Below are 22,300 nucleotides of genomic sequence, written 5' to 3' on the forward strand. Positions count from 1 at the left end.
TCACTGTAAAGTTTTCACCTAGATTTGTATTACAATGAGATAAACGCTCCACTTTTATCACACAAGAAGTTGAATAACATGGGAATTTATTTTAGACTTAACAAAACATATAGTAGAACATTTTAATCAAGTTTACTTTAAACAAATTAAAAAAAATTCGGACCTTCAATCCTGGTTAATCACAGCATTAATGAAACAAATGGATTATTTTACTTAACATTTGTTAACGAGCTAATATTTCAAGAAATTAAAAAATAAGCTATTAAAATTACTATTTCGTTTTATGCTGTATGGAAAACTACACATCTTTAAGAAAATAGTAGAAATTTGAACTAGTAATAAATTTTAAAATAATCATCGATGAGATTTTCATAATCAACTTTTATTGGAAAAACAATTCAAAAATTGTAGTAAAATTATGTTCATGATTCTCAAAATTTCTCAATCCTCGAAGTCAGAAACAATTAATTAAATATTTAAGAGCAATAAAGACATTTTTATGAAATTGAACTCAAATTAAATCGAAAAATTAATTCTAAAAGAAAAGATATGAATTAAGGATCTCTTGTGAGATTAATTTAAAGTTTTTTTTTTCTTTATGAACTTTAAAGTTGTAGAATTACGTTGGTTTTTTTTTAACAAGCTTCACATAACAATAATCATTAATTGTTCTTATAGGTGTAATGAATATTTTCTCAGGTGTAGGTAATATATTCTTAAATAAATATTGTGTAATAAAAACAATTTTTATAATAAAAGCAAATAATTAATTTTCACAATACAATCGTTATTAAGTTTAATGTCTTCTTTAATTAATTATTTATAGCTGTTTTATCCCTTTCAATTTTTTTTTTATTTATAAAAAATTAAAGGATTTTTTCTTTTTAGTATGCTCAACTCTAATGCGCTGAAATATAAGTGGATAGAATTATTCAGAAGTTTCGTATACGGTTTTGTAATTGCAAATTTTAAAGTTCATTTAGATAATTTTTTGTGAGTAACTTAAAAAAATTATTGCAAGATGAAATAACGGTTATCTATGAAAACTTCTTTTTCTACATCAAGAATTTAATTGTTGTTCGTTTTAATGATTAACCGATAGAATGGCTGAGTAGTAACTGAACGTTTAAAATTTAATTATAGTTGATTTGAATTCATTTTATAATGTGCTGGATTATAAATATAACTCTAAAAATCACCGTCGTCGGAGAAGGAGCTTAGAGGGTGGCGGCTACCATAACGGGAGGATAGATTAAACTAACTAATCGTTTCTAAAGAGATAATAAAAAACCATGAAAACAATTCAGATTCGTTGATTCAGAGCGGAGAATATTAGATGTTTAAAAAATAGCGATAGGCTAGATAAATTAAAACAAAAAATAGATAAGTTAGAACTCGCAGCAGAAGGAAATTAACAAGGTAGGTAACAGATCTTTTTGTCAGGAAATTGAAGGATAATCAGGTGAGTCGATTAAGTTTGAAATAATGTCTTAAGAAAATACAAGAGAAATTTTTTCGAAGAATCTAATAAAAGCGAACTACTCGTATTTAGTTCTCAGTATACTAAGAAACCCAGGTTTATTAATTTACCAATAAAGGTATGTACAGAGTGTAAAAGCTGTGAAAGAAGACAAAGATTGAGGTATTAAAACAGATAGGACGTAGTAAATATGTTTAGGTTAACGGATTGAGAGAGAACAGAAACGATTGCAGAATAGCATGAAACCACTAAAGCGACTGATGACTCCCTCCAAAAGCAAAGTATTATAAGGCGCTCGAATCTTTCAGGGTAATATTTTTACAAAGATACGTACTCGATTTGATCTACTTCAAAGATTAATTTAAAATTATTACATTATTTTTATTTATAATTTTAAAAAGAATCGTGATAGTATTATCTGTCAGTTTTTTAAGGTAATGTTTTAAATTATGTCGATTAGTGTAAGTGTAAAGTTTTTAGACTTTTGTTGTATATCTGAGCTCTTAACTACTAAAAATAAACTCTAGTGGTTATGTAAGTTAAAATAAAAGTTATTGCTGTTTTTTAGAACGTCTTAAATCAATAAGGGTACTTGAATTCCCAATTATAAGTCATTATAATGTCTAAGGAAAGATAAGAAATCCTAACTTCGAGTAACCTGTTCCAAACAGGCGAAATCAGGTAGAAAAATCTATATAAAAAGTGCCGCTGTAAAGATTATGCAATCTACAGAACAATTCATCATTCCGCTATTAAATAAGAGTAATCAACCTGTCGTAGAATCCGCTCTCAAACTCACTTTAATGGATTTAAATATATTGCGTGCAACTGAACTTCTCCGCATAGGGAACATGGAATACAAAACCCCTATATATTTTAACTGCATTCTTAAGCTACTGTACGTTTAAAGTAACAAAAATAAATTATAACGGATATTTTAATAAATTATAAGATGTATTTTTTAAAACTAGGGTTAAATATATTATAAAATTTTCTTCTACAATAATAATGCTTCAGACCCATTTGAATACAAAGTTCGATTTAGTGAAAATCTAACATCTAAACGAATGGACAAATTTTATTACGCTTCAAATTCAAATATTCTAAACTTCTAATCGAAAGAAATATCAATTACAAATAGTTACTACAAGAATTATAACTCAAACTAATGATAATGAAACTCAGGTAATGAATTCAGAAATTTCATATGTAAAATTCTCAGAAAAATTACCTTTACCTTCACATGTAAAGAATACATTATTCACAAACAGGTTCTTAACGTAATTACTCTTAATTATGTCCTACATTTCCTTTTACTGAAATGAAAATATCATTATTTATATAATGAAAGCAACAGTATTTGTTCGTGTTTTATAGATTACAGTCGACTAAATAACTCCGTTGTCACCACTCTTATTGAAAACAGTTACGATTAGTATTCACCGATAATCTAAAAGCCATGCCGATTGCAATCCATAGTCGTAGAAAATATTAATTGTCTGAACATTATTTTAGGAAAAACAGTTCGTTCGCAAGAAGAAATATCAACTTTTAATTAACGATAATAATATTAACAATAATATTATATTCATCTGTACATTGCAAAATTTATGCGAATATATATGTTAGTAGTAAAGGACCACTGACGTGAATACCGTCCGAGACTTCTGACACCTGCACGATATACATGTCACTCCTACAAACGGCATTAATTACTAGAAAACTGGGAAATGAAGGTTGATTTTTGTATCTTTTCTTCAAACAGCCGATGCGTATCTCTGTAAAATAACTAAAATGCAGATGATATCTAGTTTCAAAAGAAACACAAGAGAATTTGAGTGGTGCCTCATAAGGTGCCTCAGGTCCTTACGTAAACCAAATACCACTGTAAAAAACCACTGTAAACCACGAGTAAAACAGTGAGCGTTCTAGTCATCAAAACAGATCAGAAAAATACACTATGTATTATTTAAAACTAAAATTACCGAAAGAAAATATAATAACATGTATGAAAATTTAACAAATTAGAAAAAAAATTAAAATCAATCCAAGCAATTTTACAAGCGATACAAATGCTATAAGCTAATACGAGATAAAAATATAACATTTTTTTTATACACGGACACGGGTAAAAACTGGTTACACAACATTCAAAGGCCATTAGATTTAGCCCCTAGCAACAACAACAGTTCAATTTCCAGTGCGTACGTAATATATAATTTCTTTTTATAGTGGCTTCAGGATGCTGTAATATTTACTATTGTAAAATTACATTCAGTTTATAGCCGGCTCTATTTCATGACTTAAACTTAATTTTATAATCACGACATTATACGGGTTTAATGTTTTGAAAAGAATAATAACAAAAAAAATACTTGCGTTCTTACAAAAGGCTATTTCGTTAAAGAAACGAACTCAGAATTGTTGTTTAATAAATTAATAATAGAAATAAGGCACATTTTTTCACAATACAGATTATTTTACGACAACTACTGAACGTTAGATTAAGTTCTGCATGATGATGTGTTCATAAAATTCGTATCATATCAGTGTGTTGAAAAGAATTCGATTTCCTAATTAGTTCGGTATTTTGTTCATATTAGAGTTCGGATTAATAACACTACACTTTGACGATATCTTTTTTTTAAATTCTTCTATCTATATTTTTGAAACGCAAAAGACATTTATTTTGCTTATTAATAAAATTTGTTGATTAATAAAATGTTTTATTTATTAGTAAAAACATTTTATTAAATTTTGCGGAATTCGTGCTGTATTTTAATGAATAGTAAGTATTAAATAGGTTTTAATTAATTTGAAGATTTTTCACTCAGTGTTCAGTTAGGTCTTCATTACGTATCAGTACAGTAACTAAGAAGCATAAATTCTTTAAAAGACTTTCTTGCTATTTTTTCTGTCGCTTTCGTTGTCCGCTGAATTACTGTAGAAAATTTTATGATTTCACCCAGAAACCAATCTTTTTCTATAAATTTACCTTCTATTTTAAATATTTCTGCTCGATTTATGTTTTCAGTCTTCTTGACTGGTAATTTAGTAGAAGTAGCTTTCATAAAAAAATTCTACCATTACTAAACTATAACGGTTTATAAAGTACCAGAAGTTAGAAGAAATATTTCCGTTTAATATCTGGGCAAGTTAAGTCGGTTTAAAATAATTTCATTAATTGTAAAATATTACGTGTTACTTTAATTTTAAGTAACAGAATATATATCTTATATGTTTATACTACATATCCGTTTTTTATTTACTGCTAATCTTTCTTCTTAAAACACTGCGTACAGTTTTATAATAAAAACGTGTCGATGTAGCAAATACAAATATACATGTATACATGCATGCAAGTATACGTAAATATAAAATATATGTAAATACTCAAGATGTTTTCATAAATTTTTCCGACAAATATAAAAATATAAGTAAAGCAGTTCACCGTTTAAACTGATACGAATCATACTTCAAGCTTATAACAGCCGACAGCCTGAAAAATACACGAATCTGTACTATATTTTTAAATTAAGTTAAAACCAAATTTTCTACAGCAAAGTAAAAAGCACGTAACGTTTTTACAAGTAAACTTTAAATATTATTTATAGTAACTTACTTTTTAATTCTTAGATTAAGTTTTATAAAACAAATATATATTTTTCTATCGTTATTTTTTACAGCCGTCTAGTATGTATTTACTTTCTAAATGTAACAGAATACAAAACAATATTTACAGTTCATAAATTGGAGTCATAATTTTAGTATTAATAAATTGTAAAGTATAAGAATTGATAAATTTCCTACCTTAAAACTGGTCACAATTTGGGATATGTCCAAATGTTCCCCAATGCTGATTTCCAGATTTCAAGAAAGAATAATATCATTTACCGTTAATTTTTGAAAAAAATCAAAGTATTATTAAAATATATGCCAATATATTGATCCATATTTAGTAGTAAATTTATGTCTCCTGTTTACGCCTTCAATAGTCATTTTAAGAACAATATAATTGAATTAGCAGCCTTAATTTGATTATATTGTTATTTCTTACACGAACATTACTGAAACTTCCTGAATTGGAATTTTATTTTAGTAGGCAAGAATTGTTTTATTATCTCGGTCAATTACCTGCTTTCAATTTTGATTATAACACCCTGCAGAAATACAGATCTCCGGAAAAAAGTTTAAGAAAGTAAAACAGTTCATAAATAATGTATACCTTTATCTAAACTTTCTTTTATTCTTATGTAATTGGATACCAACATTATTATTTAATTATAAATATATATATATATATATATATATATATATATATATGTTTAAGAGCGACATATTTGTTTAGTTTTTAATACCTTTAAGGCACTATAATTTAGAGAAAATAATAATAATAAAAACGTGTTGTGACCACATTCTTTTTATGGAGCACGTTCTCTACATATGTATCTTTCAACACTTTGTTTCTAAGAATAACATGTTACAGATATATAACCATGTGTTAAGTATAAATAATTTTAATTTGCAATTTAAAAATACATATTTCGTAAATCACGATATTTGGTAGATACTCCCAAATAAGTGAAATGAAGAATAATCATATTACAGAATACGTAATTTATTTATAAAATAATAATTTATCTACACAAAACGTTGTTGACGTATATAGAGAACTGTACTGGAAACCATAGTGTTTATTTTATTTGAAAATTATTCTTTTGTTTGTATTCGAATCAGTGAGCCATTGAATCAACAATAACTTTCTTTTTAGAGACTGAACTTTTCAAAAATATTATTAATGGAACATACTGAATTAAATTAATTTCCTCATCTACTGTTCACCTTACATGTGTCACCTTAGAATGAAATTTGTGTCTTAAAAAGTTTTGAGGATAATTATAGTTCAAAAAACCGAATTGGGCAAAAGAATTATTAAACTTCTAAATATTTTAAACTGGAAATATCTTCCTTCCTAATAAACAGTATAAAAACGATTTTTCATTTCCTTTCTACATGTTTTGTCGTATTCTTAACTTTTATAACAACCCGTAGAGTACCACACATATCTGTTCTTGACATGATCTAGTTACAGACATGATATCTAATTAGTAATAGTTCTTGACAATTTATTTGGGAATAAACTGTTCATTTATTGAAAATCTGCAGAAAGATTTACACCAAAATGTTTGCTATGGACAGAAGTTCACAGTTTTTGAAGTGCTTAAAAGTTAATAGATCATGCTTTTATCTTTTGCAAAGATTTTTGTATTTTAATTCAAAATATTTTGTATCTGAATGACCGAACCACAAAACTCTACGTTAATAATTTTCTTTTTTGTAAAAGGCTTTATTAAATTAATTAGTGTTAAAATGGAAACAATGATTTTTTCTTCATATTTAAACTCTTTATTGATGACAGCCTGATTACCAAACGCAACAACTATGATTATTATTTTTTTCTGAACAGTACCGAAGTAAAAAATCTTAGTGTCGACTGTAATGTAAAATAAAACCACACTGTTTAAGTACTCTGCCACTATGTGAATATACACGCGCGCGCGCGTTGAAGAGTATTTTAATATGCACATAATACCCTTTTTCTTAACAAACCTATATTAGAAATTATTATACATCCAAACACCTAAGTTTAAATTCTTTAGACTATATTTTATTAAATTTAGAATATCTGTGAAATTATTAATGTTATGTGTGGTTGATTCGTGAATCTCACACAGTCACCTACTTTAAAAAAAATAAATAAATAAACTCTCAATCACAGAAAACACAATTAATTTTTACTTAGACGATTTTTATACGTTAACTTATAATTTACCGCACTACAGTCCCAGTCACAAAATCCTAAAGTGGATAACATTAAAATGAGATTGCAGTTATTGAATAAATCTACTAGAAAATCTGTGGTATAATAAAATCAATGGTATTTTTCGAAATAATCTTGAGATAGTCATCAGAGTAGATGATTACTTTTAAAAATTGAAATTTAAAAGAGCGTGTATAAAAATTATTGAAAATGAATTCAAACCGTATGAAAGGAGAAATGAAAATATATATTGGTTATTGTTTAGTTGTTTAGTATGTTCTCATACTAAATAGATAATACATGATCTTTCTTTGCAGATTGATTTAAGTAGTTTTAGAAATAAACTACTTTAAATATTCATTTAAAAATTAAAAATTCAATTTTATAACTTTAGTATTACATACACAAAAACCATTTTAACTTTAGAGAAAGTTAGTTTCTATGTTTGTTTCTTTATTATATTATTTTCATTATTTCTATCTACACGCAAACCTACGTTTGATTGAATTTCAATTTAGAATTTCTAAAATATATATATTACAGCTGCATTATATATATATATATATATATATATATATATATATAGTTATTTCATATTCCTTTTAATATTTAAAAAAATGAAACTCTCTTAGAAAATATTAATTTGATCAATGTTATAAATCGATATCGCTGGAGTTTACAATAAAAACTTTCCTCCGTTTGAAATTATTTTTACTTAATTTAAAAACTATTATTTCATTTACGGCAAAAATAAGTAAATTTTATTAGAAAATTATTGGATTGAATATAATCATGAAAAGTAATAGTGATAAAAAACGTAAAAATTAAATTAGTAAACATTGAAAGTCTACTTTCTAAATTGTTTAATGTAATAAACAACAGAAATCGGGTTCAAAAAAGATTTGTAATGTTTATAATTTATTTTATTTTAAATATCGATATTTGTGAAAAAAATTTGCGTGCACTCTACAGAAAGTAGAAAAATGTGTTACTGTTTTAGTCAATTTATTTTACAGATGAATGAACATACTCATAATAAAAATGGATTTTTGTTTCAGTGTTTGCTGCTGCTGCTGTGTGTAGCTGTAAGCGGCCGACGTGTTCGTGTACGACCGGTGGCTTCAGAGGAAGCGGATCAACACACACAGCAAGTGGAATATTATGCGGAACAACCGGAAGACGAAGGATCCGTTTTGGTCTCCCGTCAAGATACGTATGGACGAGCAACCGGAGCCCGTACATCGGCCGCACCGAGATTCAAACCAGAAACTGCACGACAACCTCCCGTCCAAACCATCCGAAACTATAATAAACTTAATGATGATGGCTCCTTCACCTTCGGATATGAAGCTGCAGATGGAAGCTTTAAAGAGGAGACCAGAGGAACGGATTGTGTCGTAAGAGGAAAATACGGCTATGTCGATCCCGACGGAAACAAACGTGAATTCACTTACGTTTCAGGTAATCCTTGTGACCCCAATGCGGTCGAACCGGAAGAAGAACAACCGTCCCAAGAAAGCGGAGAAGAGAATATTCCTGAAAATATACCTAGACGTCCGATTAAACCGCTCAGACCTCTACCTAAGCCTTCTAGACCCGCAACTGCATTGTTTCAGCAGACTTACAGCAGTAGCAATCTAGAAGAACAGTCTAGTGCCGAAGAAGAAGAAGAACCTCAAAGGCCTGTTCCAATTCCAGTGACACCTCGACCTGTTAGACCTCTCTATCAACCGGTAAACGATGTTATACAACCACAAATTTTGAGAGGAAATCAACCGAAAACAAATATCATACATGCTACACCGACCACTCCGAGGCAACCCGTTAGGATTACGCCAAGACCGGCAATAGCCGAATTACCGGCTACAACTTACAGGCCGCAGCTCGTTCAGGCCTCACCGACTCCGACTCCAGTATATACAAAACGACCTGTTAGTCCTACGACACCGGGTCCTCTAAACTTCGATGAAGAACTTAAAAAGTTTCAGATCGAAAATAATGTCGTTTCGACTCCCCGCACACCATCCGCAAAACCGAATTCAAACGACCCTATCTACCAGTCAGAGCTCGTTTTCGACCCGTCTTCTGGTCAGTACAATACTGTTCTCTACCAACAACTGCCTCAGACGACCGGAGACTTCAATCTAAGACATAGGTTACAGCCTTACGTCGCAACACCTCAGCAAAACAACTTTTTTACTCCGTCTAGACCTTTCAATATACAAGCAGAACGAGCCCCACAGTCGCCTGTATATCAGCAACAACTATTTCAACAACAGCAGGCAGCTTTACTACAGCAGTCGCAACAACTATTTGCTCAACAACAAAAGAGAAAACAACAGCAAGGAAAGACAGACGATAGGTTTCCGACTAGTCTTCTTCAACAAGAACCGCAGCAATTTACATCTCAACCAAAACCCACACCGGCGCCGCAACGCTTTAATAGCTTTAGCCCCAGCCCCATACAGTCGTTTTATTACGTATCACCACAAACAGCGGCGCAAAGTAACTTAGCCTCTGGACAAATCGATGCCTTTCTCAGAGGGCATAGCCTTACAATTTAGCGCTAAGTCGGAGTAAGCTAACCGACTTTTCTGCTCACCGATGGATTATAGCGTACCACGCTATACTTCGTCCATAAAGACTCCTCGCCATGCGTTCTGTAATGTTGCTTTGTGATCGTCTGAATTATTTATTTTCTGTAAATAACTTATTTATTAACGTTATCTAACTTATTAAGAAAGTAATTTACTTTAAAATGACAACGAAGTAGAATATTTTTCTAGGTTCGAATAGCTTTGTTACATTACAATTAAAACGGAAAACAGAATGAAATCCTCTCGGCAAAGTTATTTTTGTTAGTAAAGAACTAATAATTATTTTCCAAATGTACGAGCATTATTTATTTATTTATCAAATAGATCGACAAAGCTTTTTTATATTAACTACAATAATGTGGTTTAATTTTTTACACACGGTTTATATATACAACTACTCCGATAAAATTTTCCGGTTACCACTTGCCAAAATGAATTTAAATACGGACTAGTCACTTTATAAAATTGCCATTAATTTTTTTACTAATTTTCGAAAAATAACTCATTAATCACCGAAAAACAGAATTTTACTAATAATAATAAAATTGAAATTGCAAAAAAAATTTAACCAAGTAAAAAATTATAATTATTTCTTTAATATGAGGAGTCTATATTATGTTTATTTTCATTGACTTATTGAAATAATCTAAGTGACTGTACATAAATTAATAATGTGTATTATTTTAATACTTCAGCAGTATTAAGCTAGTTTAATTATTAAGTAAGATAGCCATTTAATTAAGCCTGCTGTAACAATTTATATTTTAGTTAAGTTAATCAATTATTATAATTATGTATATTTATGTATTATTATGTAAATGGTTATTCTGTAAATAATGGTACAAAATGAATTTATTTTATAATTCACAGGACACCGTTTTTGTTTTTTTTTTTTTGTTTTTTTAAATTAATTCCGAGGATAACTGTACGTTTAGGTCGTACAGTCACAATCATGTAATATATTTACGGTTATATTCTGGATTCATCCAAATAAAAGAAACGGATTAGAAGATATTTATAAATTATCGAAATCTGATCAATAATTGTTTGAAAATGATTTTTTATATATATATAATTTATAAATTTAATTTTTTATGCTTAACGGTCTAATTATTAAGTCCAAGAATACTAATTTTTATGGATAATAACCGTAAAATTTAATATTTTTAAATATAAAGTACTCACTTAGAACGGCATCTATTACTGCAACAGTATTGCACATATATAAATACCGGCCTTATTTAAAATTTTATATCCTAAATATTCTGTATTGCATTTCTTAATCCGCTTCCATCTAAATATTCTTAATTGTTTTTAATGTAGTTACTATCTTTAAGCTAATTTATTAAATAGTGCATTTCTTTTCGAAGCAGTTATACATTTAAATTACTTCGTGAGGTCCATTAATCATCAAAATTTCAGAATAATAATTATCTTAATCTTCTTTACATTTCACTCAGAATGCATATATAACAGTACCGTAAACTGAAAAAAAGAAATTATAAGTTTGAAATCTGTACGTAGAAACGAATTTAATTTTTTTGTAACAATTACCAGTGCGATGCTGGAATATTAACGCTAATGTTATAGCTATAACAGCATTAGCTGTTATAAAAGCTAGATATTTCAATGCCAAAGTCAAGATAACAAACCAAAAATGAAGGATGAAGGTTGAAATATAAAAACGACAATTATAAAAACAAGAATAGTTAATAAACAGGAAAAATAAAATAAAACTTCAATCAAATGAAAAAACATCCATTACCATCGGCTTTTCAGTCAAGACGGACAAAACTATATATGATAACATTATTTTAATATTTTTAAGAACTCATAACAAACCGTAAGTTAAATTTAAACCGATTACATCGCTGTAGATGGATATGAAATAAAAATTATTCCGGTATTTATCTTAATAACGAAAGAGAAAACATAGAAATTAAATTCTGTCAAATAATTAAAATCTTGATAGAAATACCGACTACCAACTTTATACCAAAGATTTATAATAAGAGTAATCCAAGTTATAATAAAATATTTTATGTTTTTAAAAAATTCCATTACATTACATTATTAATAATGGCAAACAGAGTAACTAAAAGTTGCAAGAGGATAATAATTTAAAACGGTGTCCTCTAATATTAGATTACGATCGTGTAGCCTTTATTAGGCAGATAATTTTTAATAAAAGCATTTCATATATGTAAATGTTCTTTTATACCTGTTTGTTCACCGGAACTAATTTTGAAATTTGTAAAAATATATATTACATAAATAATTAAAAAATTAACTGTAATATTTCATTCTTACCGTATAATTTTCACCAGTTAATTATAAAACACAAATATATACAACGTTTAAAATTTATAATAAGATGTGTTTTATTAAAGTATTACCGCAGGTAAAATTAAAATACTTTTAAATAATATTTCTAATAAGATATTAATAAAAGAAGATTACGTTAAAAATAAAAAAATGTCTCTGGTTAATTTAAGCACAAAAACTTTACTTAGATGTCAATTCACTTGACACCGGACGTTATTAAAATCTAGTGTAACATAAGTTATATTAAGTAATTAATTATTTTTATTCTTTACAAAATTCTATTGTATTATAGTTTAAAATGTTATTTAAAAAATATATATTAAGATACATTTTTGTTAAATAAATTTCTAGTGTGATCAAATAAATAAAGTACTCTCGTAAACACGTATTGTCTTATTTACAAAATATCATTATATTTATTGCAGTTTATATTAGAAGAAACATAGAAGTCACTTTATCTTATTCACTTTTCCTATCGCAAAAGTGAATAAGATAAATGATAAATTTACAAACACGAAAACAATTTTATCAGAAATATTTTTTTAGACTATGAAAGGCAAAAATTTCTATAAATTTTTGTTGTTAAAAAAAATCACTATAAGATTTTTTAACGAATAAGTAAATTCAAGAGAAGAAATTTATATGATCTGCTTTCTATTTTATTTTCTGAGAGAAATCCGCTCGGAATAAATAATTCTTCTTCAGCTTATCACTGTTTTACTGTGTGCGTTGTAAGTAAACTTAGCCAAAAGTTTTCAGCTACATCACCCATTCTATTATTTCTATTATTTTAATATAATTATTTCGGTAAGTCTTTTAAATTTAAACATTATTCGCATTTTGAGAACAACTGATTATCACTACGTGCACGGCATTTTTGCACGTATGAACATGTAATCAAATAATAAATTAATATTGTTTGCCTAGTATAAGCCATAATTAATCATTTATAACTTCTTTTTTATCTGATATAATTAACTGCAAATCGTTCAATCATACTCTTATTTGGAACGGTAATATTGCAAACCGGACAAATTTGTTAAGACAGTGAATACACTAAAATGAAATTACGGTTAACGTTCAAACTGCGAACAAGTAAATGAGCTATTTTTAAAAAATAAAATACCTGGATAAATACAGTTGAATAAAATTCAACACTGATAAAAAAACAAGAAAGATAACTAAATAACAGGCAGATTTAAAACAAATACAATTAGGTCTTCCTCAAATTAAAATTCTGAGTATGGTTAACCGTGGGGATATATTGGTATTAATACGTTTCTCGATCCCGATGTAAGGTTTGGTTCTCCAAACGTAAAAGTCGGACGAACCACAAAAATAACTGAGGCGCCAACTATTAAAAAATGCATACATTCTTTAATAAATTTTTTTGTACTTTGTTAAAAGCGTGATCCCAAGTTTGTAAGATCCGGTACCCCAATTTTTACGTCCAACATAAATAGTCCAACAGAACCGTTTTTGCGAAATGGAGTACTTAAACTTCGTACATTTAATATGTACACCTATAATTATTGATATTGACTAAATATTACGGAAGATAAAACCGACCGGTTAAAACCAGTTTTATTAGTTAAATTTCATAAAAATGGCTAATAAAATAAAAATTATCGTACTGTAAGGTTACTTGCATTTTCCTTCGCGGTCAGGGGATGTTTAGCCGGTCAGGGTTTTGTCCCTGGACACCACTGTGTTCATTAAACTCTTGCTTGCGAAAATAATAATGATAAATAAAAATCAAAGCCTGTTCAATTTATAAAATATATCAGTGTATTGTAATTTCTTCACAGCAACAGTTTGGTCAGAACAGGCCTTAACTTTGAGTGAGCTAAGAATATGGGTTTCAAATCAGCGGCCTCCATCTTAAAAATATTAGTTGCAACTGGTTACTCGTACTTTATACGACTAAAAATTTATTTTTTCCGGTTCTTAGCGTTACTCCACAAACGGCATTGTGAGGTAACAGTACTTCTTTTCTCTTTTTTTTTTAATTACTTCTATTTAATGTTTTTACTTCCTTGTACGAAATAAAGGAAGTACCTACTGTGATCGCGAAAAATTTCGGTTTTCAGATTTCAACGGAATCATCCATTTTGACCATTCCTGAATCCATTTTGACTAGTTTCGGCGTGACGTCTGTACGTAAGTACGTATGTATCTCTCATAACTCTAAAACGACTAGCAGTAAGATGTTGAAATTTTCGATTTAGGACGATTGTAACATATAGTTGTGCACCTCCCCTTCTGATTGCAATTGACTGAACCAAAAGTGTCCAAAAAAAGCCCAACTCCAAAAAGTTTGGATTTTTGTTAACTGGAGTAATAATCTCTCATTCATAGCTTTTCAATGATATTATAAGTCGTTCTTATTTTCATTGGTTCCAGTGTTACAACTAAATAAACTTTTAATTAATGAAATATTTGGATCTTACACGGGGAAGTCACATCGGTTCAAATCCGACTACATCTCTTTTTTTTAATTCAAATATATTGATTTATTAGTAATTATTAACCTCTCATTGTAAAAAACTTTTATAATAAATAATAATTCAATAACAATAAAAATAAATTACGAAAAAATATCAGAGGTATTAATGAAAGAAAAATTTACGTACTTTTCATTTTCAAAAAAATGTGTGTATGTAATTTAACAGGCGTACAAGGAAGTCATGTGGATCCACACAGATTTTTGTAGTTAAGTAAGGAGAGGCAGGTGCTGTGTCATACAGTAACGGTGGTTGTGTTGGTGATCAACTAACACGACTGTATACCGCGCGGCTCGCGCCGTACCGAATTAAAAATCGAATTTCAAACACCCAAAAACTATTCTTAGATATTTATCAAAAGAGTATATGCAAGCCCCAATCTAGTGAATATTTTATTTATTAGTCGGAAATGGGGAAAATTTGCAATCATTGTTCAGATTTTATTTATCTCTCTTCTTCCCTTTAGGTCGAACTTTGAAAAATCTAGAATTTGCTTTTATATATTTATATGAAAATTACATACCCTAAAAAAACAAGCTATCTGATTTGTTCTGAGATACTAAAAAAATAGCTTTGTTTCCAAAAAAAATTCAAAATCCATTTTAACCCTTTAAACATGATATTTCAAAAAATTTAGAATTTTTTTCTAAATATTCACATGAAGATTATACACACCAAAAATAAAGGTGATATCTTCATTTGTTACTGAGAAATTAAAAAAATAGTAAATTTCATTGTTACTCCATTTTAACCTATAAACTTGGAATTTCAAGACATCTTTCTTAGTGTGCGCTTACAACGTAAGAACATTAGTATACAAGAACACAACAACGAATACAGATTTTATCTATATTCGTTGCACTTTATCTTCAGTAGTTTTTGCTGGGCGTTGATGAATCAGTCAGTCAGACAGGACAAGTTGCTGTGTAAGTATAAATATATATATTACTGGTTTTAATTTTGCAGAAGAGTTATTGTTTTGGAAAACAGTTTCCTGCCGAAACTTTATCTTTAGATGACATTAAATTTATTTATTTATTCCTAAACGATAAAATATATCCGCTAAATTTCTTGATAACACAAGTACTAAAGACCTGACAACACCTTTACGATACTTTGTGAGCCGATCTCTATTTTGTAAATGATAGGACCTAAACTGCAGAAGTAGAATTTTATATAATGTAATTTTGGCAGATTTTTTTAAAAATACTACATATAAACGAAATTATTTTGTTTAGTAGCATTTTTTAATAACTTTCTTTAGATGAAGACTGCTCATATGGTATTATATAGTAAAGGAGGCTTATTTATAACTATATTATTTATAATTAAGGATACTAATTTTTTAATGAGTATTAGATTAATAATAACGATGTTTATTTTAATAAACCCTTTATATTATGTAAAACATACGTATATTCTTGTCTAAGTAATCTAAAAGAAAATATTATTATTAATGAATTAATATTAGTGTCGAGTGAAAATTCCCACACATCGTTCACTCGTTCGGCATAATGGAAGTAGTTATGCCTATAAACGTTTAAACTAAATATTCCTGTTACTATTATTATTCTTTTAAATATTTTATAAAGCTGCTTATAACCTACCCCACTTTAAAAATCGCCGATTAAGAATAACTAGTTGACTTTAAATAAATTAAATTTCAACAAATAACCATTTAACATTTTAAAAAAGTCTTGTAAGCATATACAGATTTTATGGCCGTTTTCATTACTGAATAAATGTGACTACATCGAATATATATATTTTAACCTCCAGGGCCACCATTAGGTATTGCTTCAGAAGATGAGATGAATGACAAGTAGCGTATGAAAATGCCATGCCTGACCGGGATTCGAACTCGGGACCACATCGACTATTTAACCCGATTAAATCTTAACTTTTCTTGAGAATTTTAATTGATGATTCAGTCTTTTGTTTTTTTAGGTTTAAAGTTTCTGTTCCATCCATTGTATACGTTTTCGTTAACTAAACTGCATAATTGTTAGTTTAATAGTATTACAGATATTGATAAGGTCGTTAATCTAGGAATCTATATAGTAGTTTTTCACGTGAATACAGCATTTTGTTGTTCTTTCAATCGGACTCGTTATTGAACACAAAGTCGGTTGAGCCCAGCTTCTTCCACGAAAGATGAAATTTCTTTCTGTAACGTATATAATTCGCTCAGGTTACCAGTTGCTTTTATGTAGTTTAAGTAGATATTAAAAAAATTATTTAAAAATTGGAATTCATTTTAGCAATTTAAATCTATACACCATACTATAATTAATAAATAAATCTCTTGGGTTTTGTATGCGCGCTAATCTCAAAATTTACTGAACCGATCTCAGTGAAACTTTGCAATTTCATAGCAGGCCTGAGCAAAAGGTTTTCCACTTTGTTTGATATTTATATTTTAAAAACAGTCGGAGTTATTACAAATTTTATTCACTTACCTTCTTGACACGCCCACAAGTTAGCCCGATATCGCACGCATTACTCGCTCCGTTCCTCTGTTGCCATCATTATGTCGTAAAGTCTCTTCAGTAGCGGAGTTGATCGAAAAGGTTTACGAACTCATGGAGTCTATAAATTTGCACTACGATTCGTAGTTATATAAGCGTGTGATACTAACACCAAGAAATTAACCAGTAAATATCATAAATAACTGCATACTGCAAAGTTTTCCAGGAGACGAAAAAACATACTACTTCACTAACATAGTTTTGGGCGATGAAGATGCAGTTCATTACCCAACTGAGTTTTTGAATTCTTTATCAGTATCAGGATTACCAGTTCACATGTTAAAATTAAAAGTAACTGTTCCAGTTATAAGAAATCTGAAGCCATCATAATTGTGTATGGAATTCGAAATCTAAAAAATGTAGAAATCTAAAAAAATGTAACCCGTGAAAGCAACTATTTTAACAGGCTGAGGCAAAGGAGAAATTGTATTTATCACAAGAATTCCAATCATACCTATTTTATTTCCGTTTCAATTTAAAAGACTCCAGTTTCCAGTTAATATATGTTTTGCAATGGTAATCAATAATTCACAAGGTCAAATTTACGTACAGCTGGTGTAGATGTACTAGCTGCTTGTTTTTCTAATGGGCAATAGTTTACGTCATGTTCTCTAGTGAGCAAGAGCAGCGGCGAGCTCTTTATTTTCTGTGATAACGGAAAACCAAAAATGTAGTTTATAACGAGGCGCTAGCATAAAAATGTATATAAAAACGCTGTTTGCGTTATTCTAAGAAATAGATTTCAACTACATCTCTAATTATAAGAACCGTGTTACCGCATGTTTATAAATATCTCTAAATTATCAGATATTGATTTTTACGTATCGAGGTCATATGAATGATGACTTTATTACCTCGTATTTTGGATATTCATAAATCACAATAAGAAATATTTTACACATACTATGTGTGATTTATTTACTCGACAATTGCTACAATAATCATAGTTCGCGTGCGAAGCCGAGGGTACCTGCTAGTTGATAATAAACGGATAGAATAGGATTGTTTAATAAGATGTATTTTTCACTCGGCCTAAAAATATTAATAAAAGAAAATTAATCAGACAAAATAACGCAAAAACATAACGGATTTTTTTTAATTGAAATATGCAGTGAATTTCTTCTGATCGGTGCACACTTAGTACACAGGGACACAATCATAGATTTTCCAATACTGGAACGTTTGATTTTGTATCATAGCAGACAACAGCAAGAATATTGTTCACAGTCACAAGCGGTAAGCTACATGACAATGTTATGAAAGATATTCATTCATTTCGATGTTTACACCGATTAGAAGCAAAACTTATCTTTTGCGTGTCAAATGTTTAACTGTTTTTAATGAATTAAATTTTTAGCGACTTATTTTGTCGCCGTGTTCCTGCGGATATTTAAAAGAAAAGATCGTTTTCATGCGGTCTGATTTTTGTAATTTAGATTTCATTTTTTATCGGTTCATAATTTGTTAATAACAAATCAATAAAAGTTAAGTGAGGGTTAGGAATCAAACCAAACAATTTTAATACCCACAAAAATATTTAATAGATGAACATTCGTCATACACCATTTAAGAAAATTATAAAATACCTTTCATTAAGAAATATGATGACAATTAATTCTTAATGTTAAAATAAAACGTAGGCCAGAATTTAACTTAAAAAGATTTCGTGTGAAAAAACAATTTTTTATTTCTTCCAAAAATCAGTATTGGAACGACGTTGCACCGACGTTACACGACCCTCTGGTAATGTAACAATAATACACGTAAAATTGTATTATTAAATTATAAATAATTTTTCTTTTTATATGATTTTGTTATTTGATACAACTGAGATCAGATATATAAGTATAAATTACATCATTGGCAAAAGTGTGACTTTTTTGTACTCGTACGATCGTTTATATGACTAGCTTTTGAAAGAACTCATATTCATTCAAAGAATATGAACTGAGAGTTCATACTTTCTGTTAATAATTATAATAATTGCAATTAAATTACTTTAGTAATAATATTGCAATAGTTAATTTTTAATAAACATTTATAATAGACTGAGAAAAGTAAAATTGAAAAAAAAGATAGTCACGATAATTAACTACTAGAATAAATATTTAAAATAACTAATTAATAACCTGATTAACATTTAGTGTTCCTTGTAATTTAATTTATCCTGATTAAGTAAATACACTTGTTTGTATGAAATGTATTACGTATTACAGGATTTACGAAGAGAAAATTTGCTGCTTAATGGTTGATTTCCGTGATTATACCTATAACATGTTTTTGTTGTGAAAGAAAAAACTAAATCTAAAGCACTTTTGCTCATGCTTAGTTTAGTTTATATGGTATTCATCCTGCTTCCCGCCTTCTATTGGACACATACATAGCCGAGACCGCAAGCAACAGTTGTGTGCTGTTTGCAAAACAACTTGATTAAACGTGAAAACGAGTATACATAAACATCACATTTTTCCGACAGTTTGTAAACAAACAAACATAAAAATGTATTTGTAAACAAATATTTTTATAAGTTTACCATTTATTCTTGTTGATTTAAATTTAAAAAATACACTTCGTTAAATACTGATAAAAATAGGGTGAAATACGAAAAATGTACTTTTTTTTATAAAACACAATACGTGATGTACACCGACAAGCTGAAGTTAGTTAGGTGAGGGAAACCAGTTTGCCTTTGAATGTTCAACATTCCAGCTGTGGTCCAGATAAAGTCGTGCAACTGCTGTTCTCCTCTCCACCCTGCTAAAAACAATAACAACAGGTTGTGCAATCACTTTTCATTTCTTTTACTCTTTAAGTAAATATAAACATACTGGAGCAAAAGTAGAGTTTTTTCTCTTTCAACCACATAATTCATAAAACTATTATTCCACTCCCTGAGCTTAAAAAGAATAAAGCTATTGTATTTGTTATTATAATTTACTTTTTTTATTATAAAATCAGTTATTGTAATTTACACTCGTAAATTTTCATCGGCTTTTAATAGCAAAGAATAATTAAACTTGTACATTATTTTTAAATGATATCCAGATACTATGTATGTTAATCGTCCTATTAACTTAATTATTTCAAGAAATACAAAATGGCTCAGAGAGGAACAACTCTAAATGAGTGTAAATTACAGTAACTTCTCCGCCTGTTTTCATAACAGCCATCAAATGACTCCTCTGAATTATGTAAGTAACTCTAGGCAGTAGATTGAAAAGAGTTTTCCGTAGCGAAAATCAAAAGTGTTTGAAACTCATAGAGTAGGGAATTAAATAAAAGCTTTTGTAAAAACTTTTTAATATAGTTAAAACCTTCTAATAAATATAGTAATTAATATTAAATAATATAATTATTCAACTAAAACAACTTTAATTTTCGTCGTCCTTCGTAAAAAAAAATCTAATGTGGACGGGTCCACATTAGATTTGGACTATCTAATCTTGGAAGTCATATGACTTCCTTGTACGCCTATTAAATTACATATACACATTTTTTTTAATGAAAAGTACATAAAATGTTCTTTCATTAATAACTTCTGATATTTTTTTTTATTTTTTTATTGTTATTATTGAATTATTATTTACTGTAAAAGTTTTTCTTTACAATGAGAGAATAATAGTTATTAATAAATCAATATATTTAAATTTAAAAAATAAGTTAAAAAAAGGAGATGAAGTCGGATTTGAACCGATGTATGTGCCTTTCCTTGTAAGACGCAAATATTTCATTAATTAAAATTTTATTTGGCTATAATTCTGGAACAAATGAAAATAAGTACCACTTATAACATAGTTGAACAGCTGTCAATGAGGGCTTACTACTGCAGTTAAGCAAAAGTCCAAAATCCAATTTTTTTTTATTTTGGGCTTTTTTGGAGACTTTTGGTCCAGTCGATTTTAATCAAAAAGGGTGGTGCACAACTAGATAATACATCAGCCCTAAATCGAAAATTTCAACATCCTACGGCTAATAGTTTTAGAGTTATGCGAGGTACGTACGTACGTACAGGCGTCACGCCAAAACTAGTCAAAATGGATTCAGGGATGGTAAAAATGGATATTTCCGTTGAAATCTGAAGACCAAAATTTTTCGCGATCACAATCCTTCCTTTACTTCGTACAAAGAAGAAAAAAAAGTAAATATCTCATTTTTATAATCATTGTTATATTTTTGTTTTTCATTTTATATTTTTATAAAATATTGGTTCATCAATAATGTATAATCCAAATAAAAAAATCTGCGTTAATCGATTTTACTGGAGACGGAAAAGATCAGTTTTTTTTTCAGTATAGTGCGTAATTAAACAATATATTTGGAATTGTTTTTGCTGTTACGAGTAATATGGCTGGATCAGTAAAGGGAATTTAACCGAATATCTAAAAATGGATAAAATAACATCAATTATATTTAATATAATTAGAAATGTAATATATTTATATTATGAATATTCAAATACAATATATTTGAATATTATTTTGAAATTATATTCAAATCTTTCCCGAAATCATGGGATTTGGTTTTCGTGGAAAACGATTAAAAAATCATAGGTAATTTTGTGAAAGGTAGAAAACGGAATCTTACATATATGTAAAGCTTTCAGCTAGACAATACTGATACATTTTTACGAAAAAAGTAAATAAATAAAAAGAATTAAATACAAAAAAGATAAATTTTTAAGGTTTTAAAAACCCAGAATTAACGAAGTTTAAAAATTGTTATTAAAAGAGGTAGAACGAGAGATACTATTATGAGCCCACAATTATTTATGCTCAGAATAGTATGGATATGAGTTCTAAATGTTAAATTACACAGCCGATAGTAGAATATAAAATGCTGGCCTATTTAAAATATTAGATTCCCGTACTGTGTTTCACACGCGTATAATAGCTTAGCGTGCGTTAAAGGTAGAAAAATGTGTAATAGAATTTCAGAAAAATAGCAGTGTTTGCAGTTGAATGAATAGTAAACTATAATCGTAAATGAAAACAAGAATAGATGAGCGGTATTTTAGAAAAATAAAGCCAACGTACTCGTAGCACGGC

At 28.7% G+C, this 22,300-nt stretch overlaps 1 protein-coding gene across 1 annotated transcript in view; it reads left to right on the forward strand.

The window, feature by feature from the left end:
- LOC142326876 (uncharacterized) overlaps positions 1–12,605 on the forward strand; it is a 61,976-nt gene extending 49,371 nt beyond the window's left edge. The window contains exon 2 of the mRNA XM_075369611.1: positions 8,360–12,605. Within this exon, the coding sequence (XP_075225726.1) occupies positions 8,360–9,865 (1,506 nt within the window). The 3' untranslated portion in view covers positions 9,866–12,605. The remainder of the gene's footprint in view (positions 1–8,359) is intronic.
- Positions 12,606–22,300: the final 9,695 nt, after the last annotated feature.

This window comes from Lycorma delicatula, chromosome 1 (assembly GCF_047948215.1).
Source record: "Lycorma delicatula isolate Av1 chromosome 1, ASM4794821v1, whole genome shotgun sequence".
Lineage (NCBI taxonomy): Eukaryota > Metazoa > Arthropoda > Insecta > Hemiptera > Fulgoridae > Lycorma > Lycorma delicatula.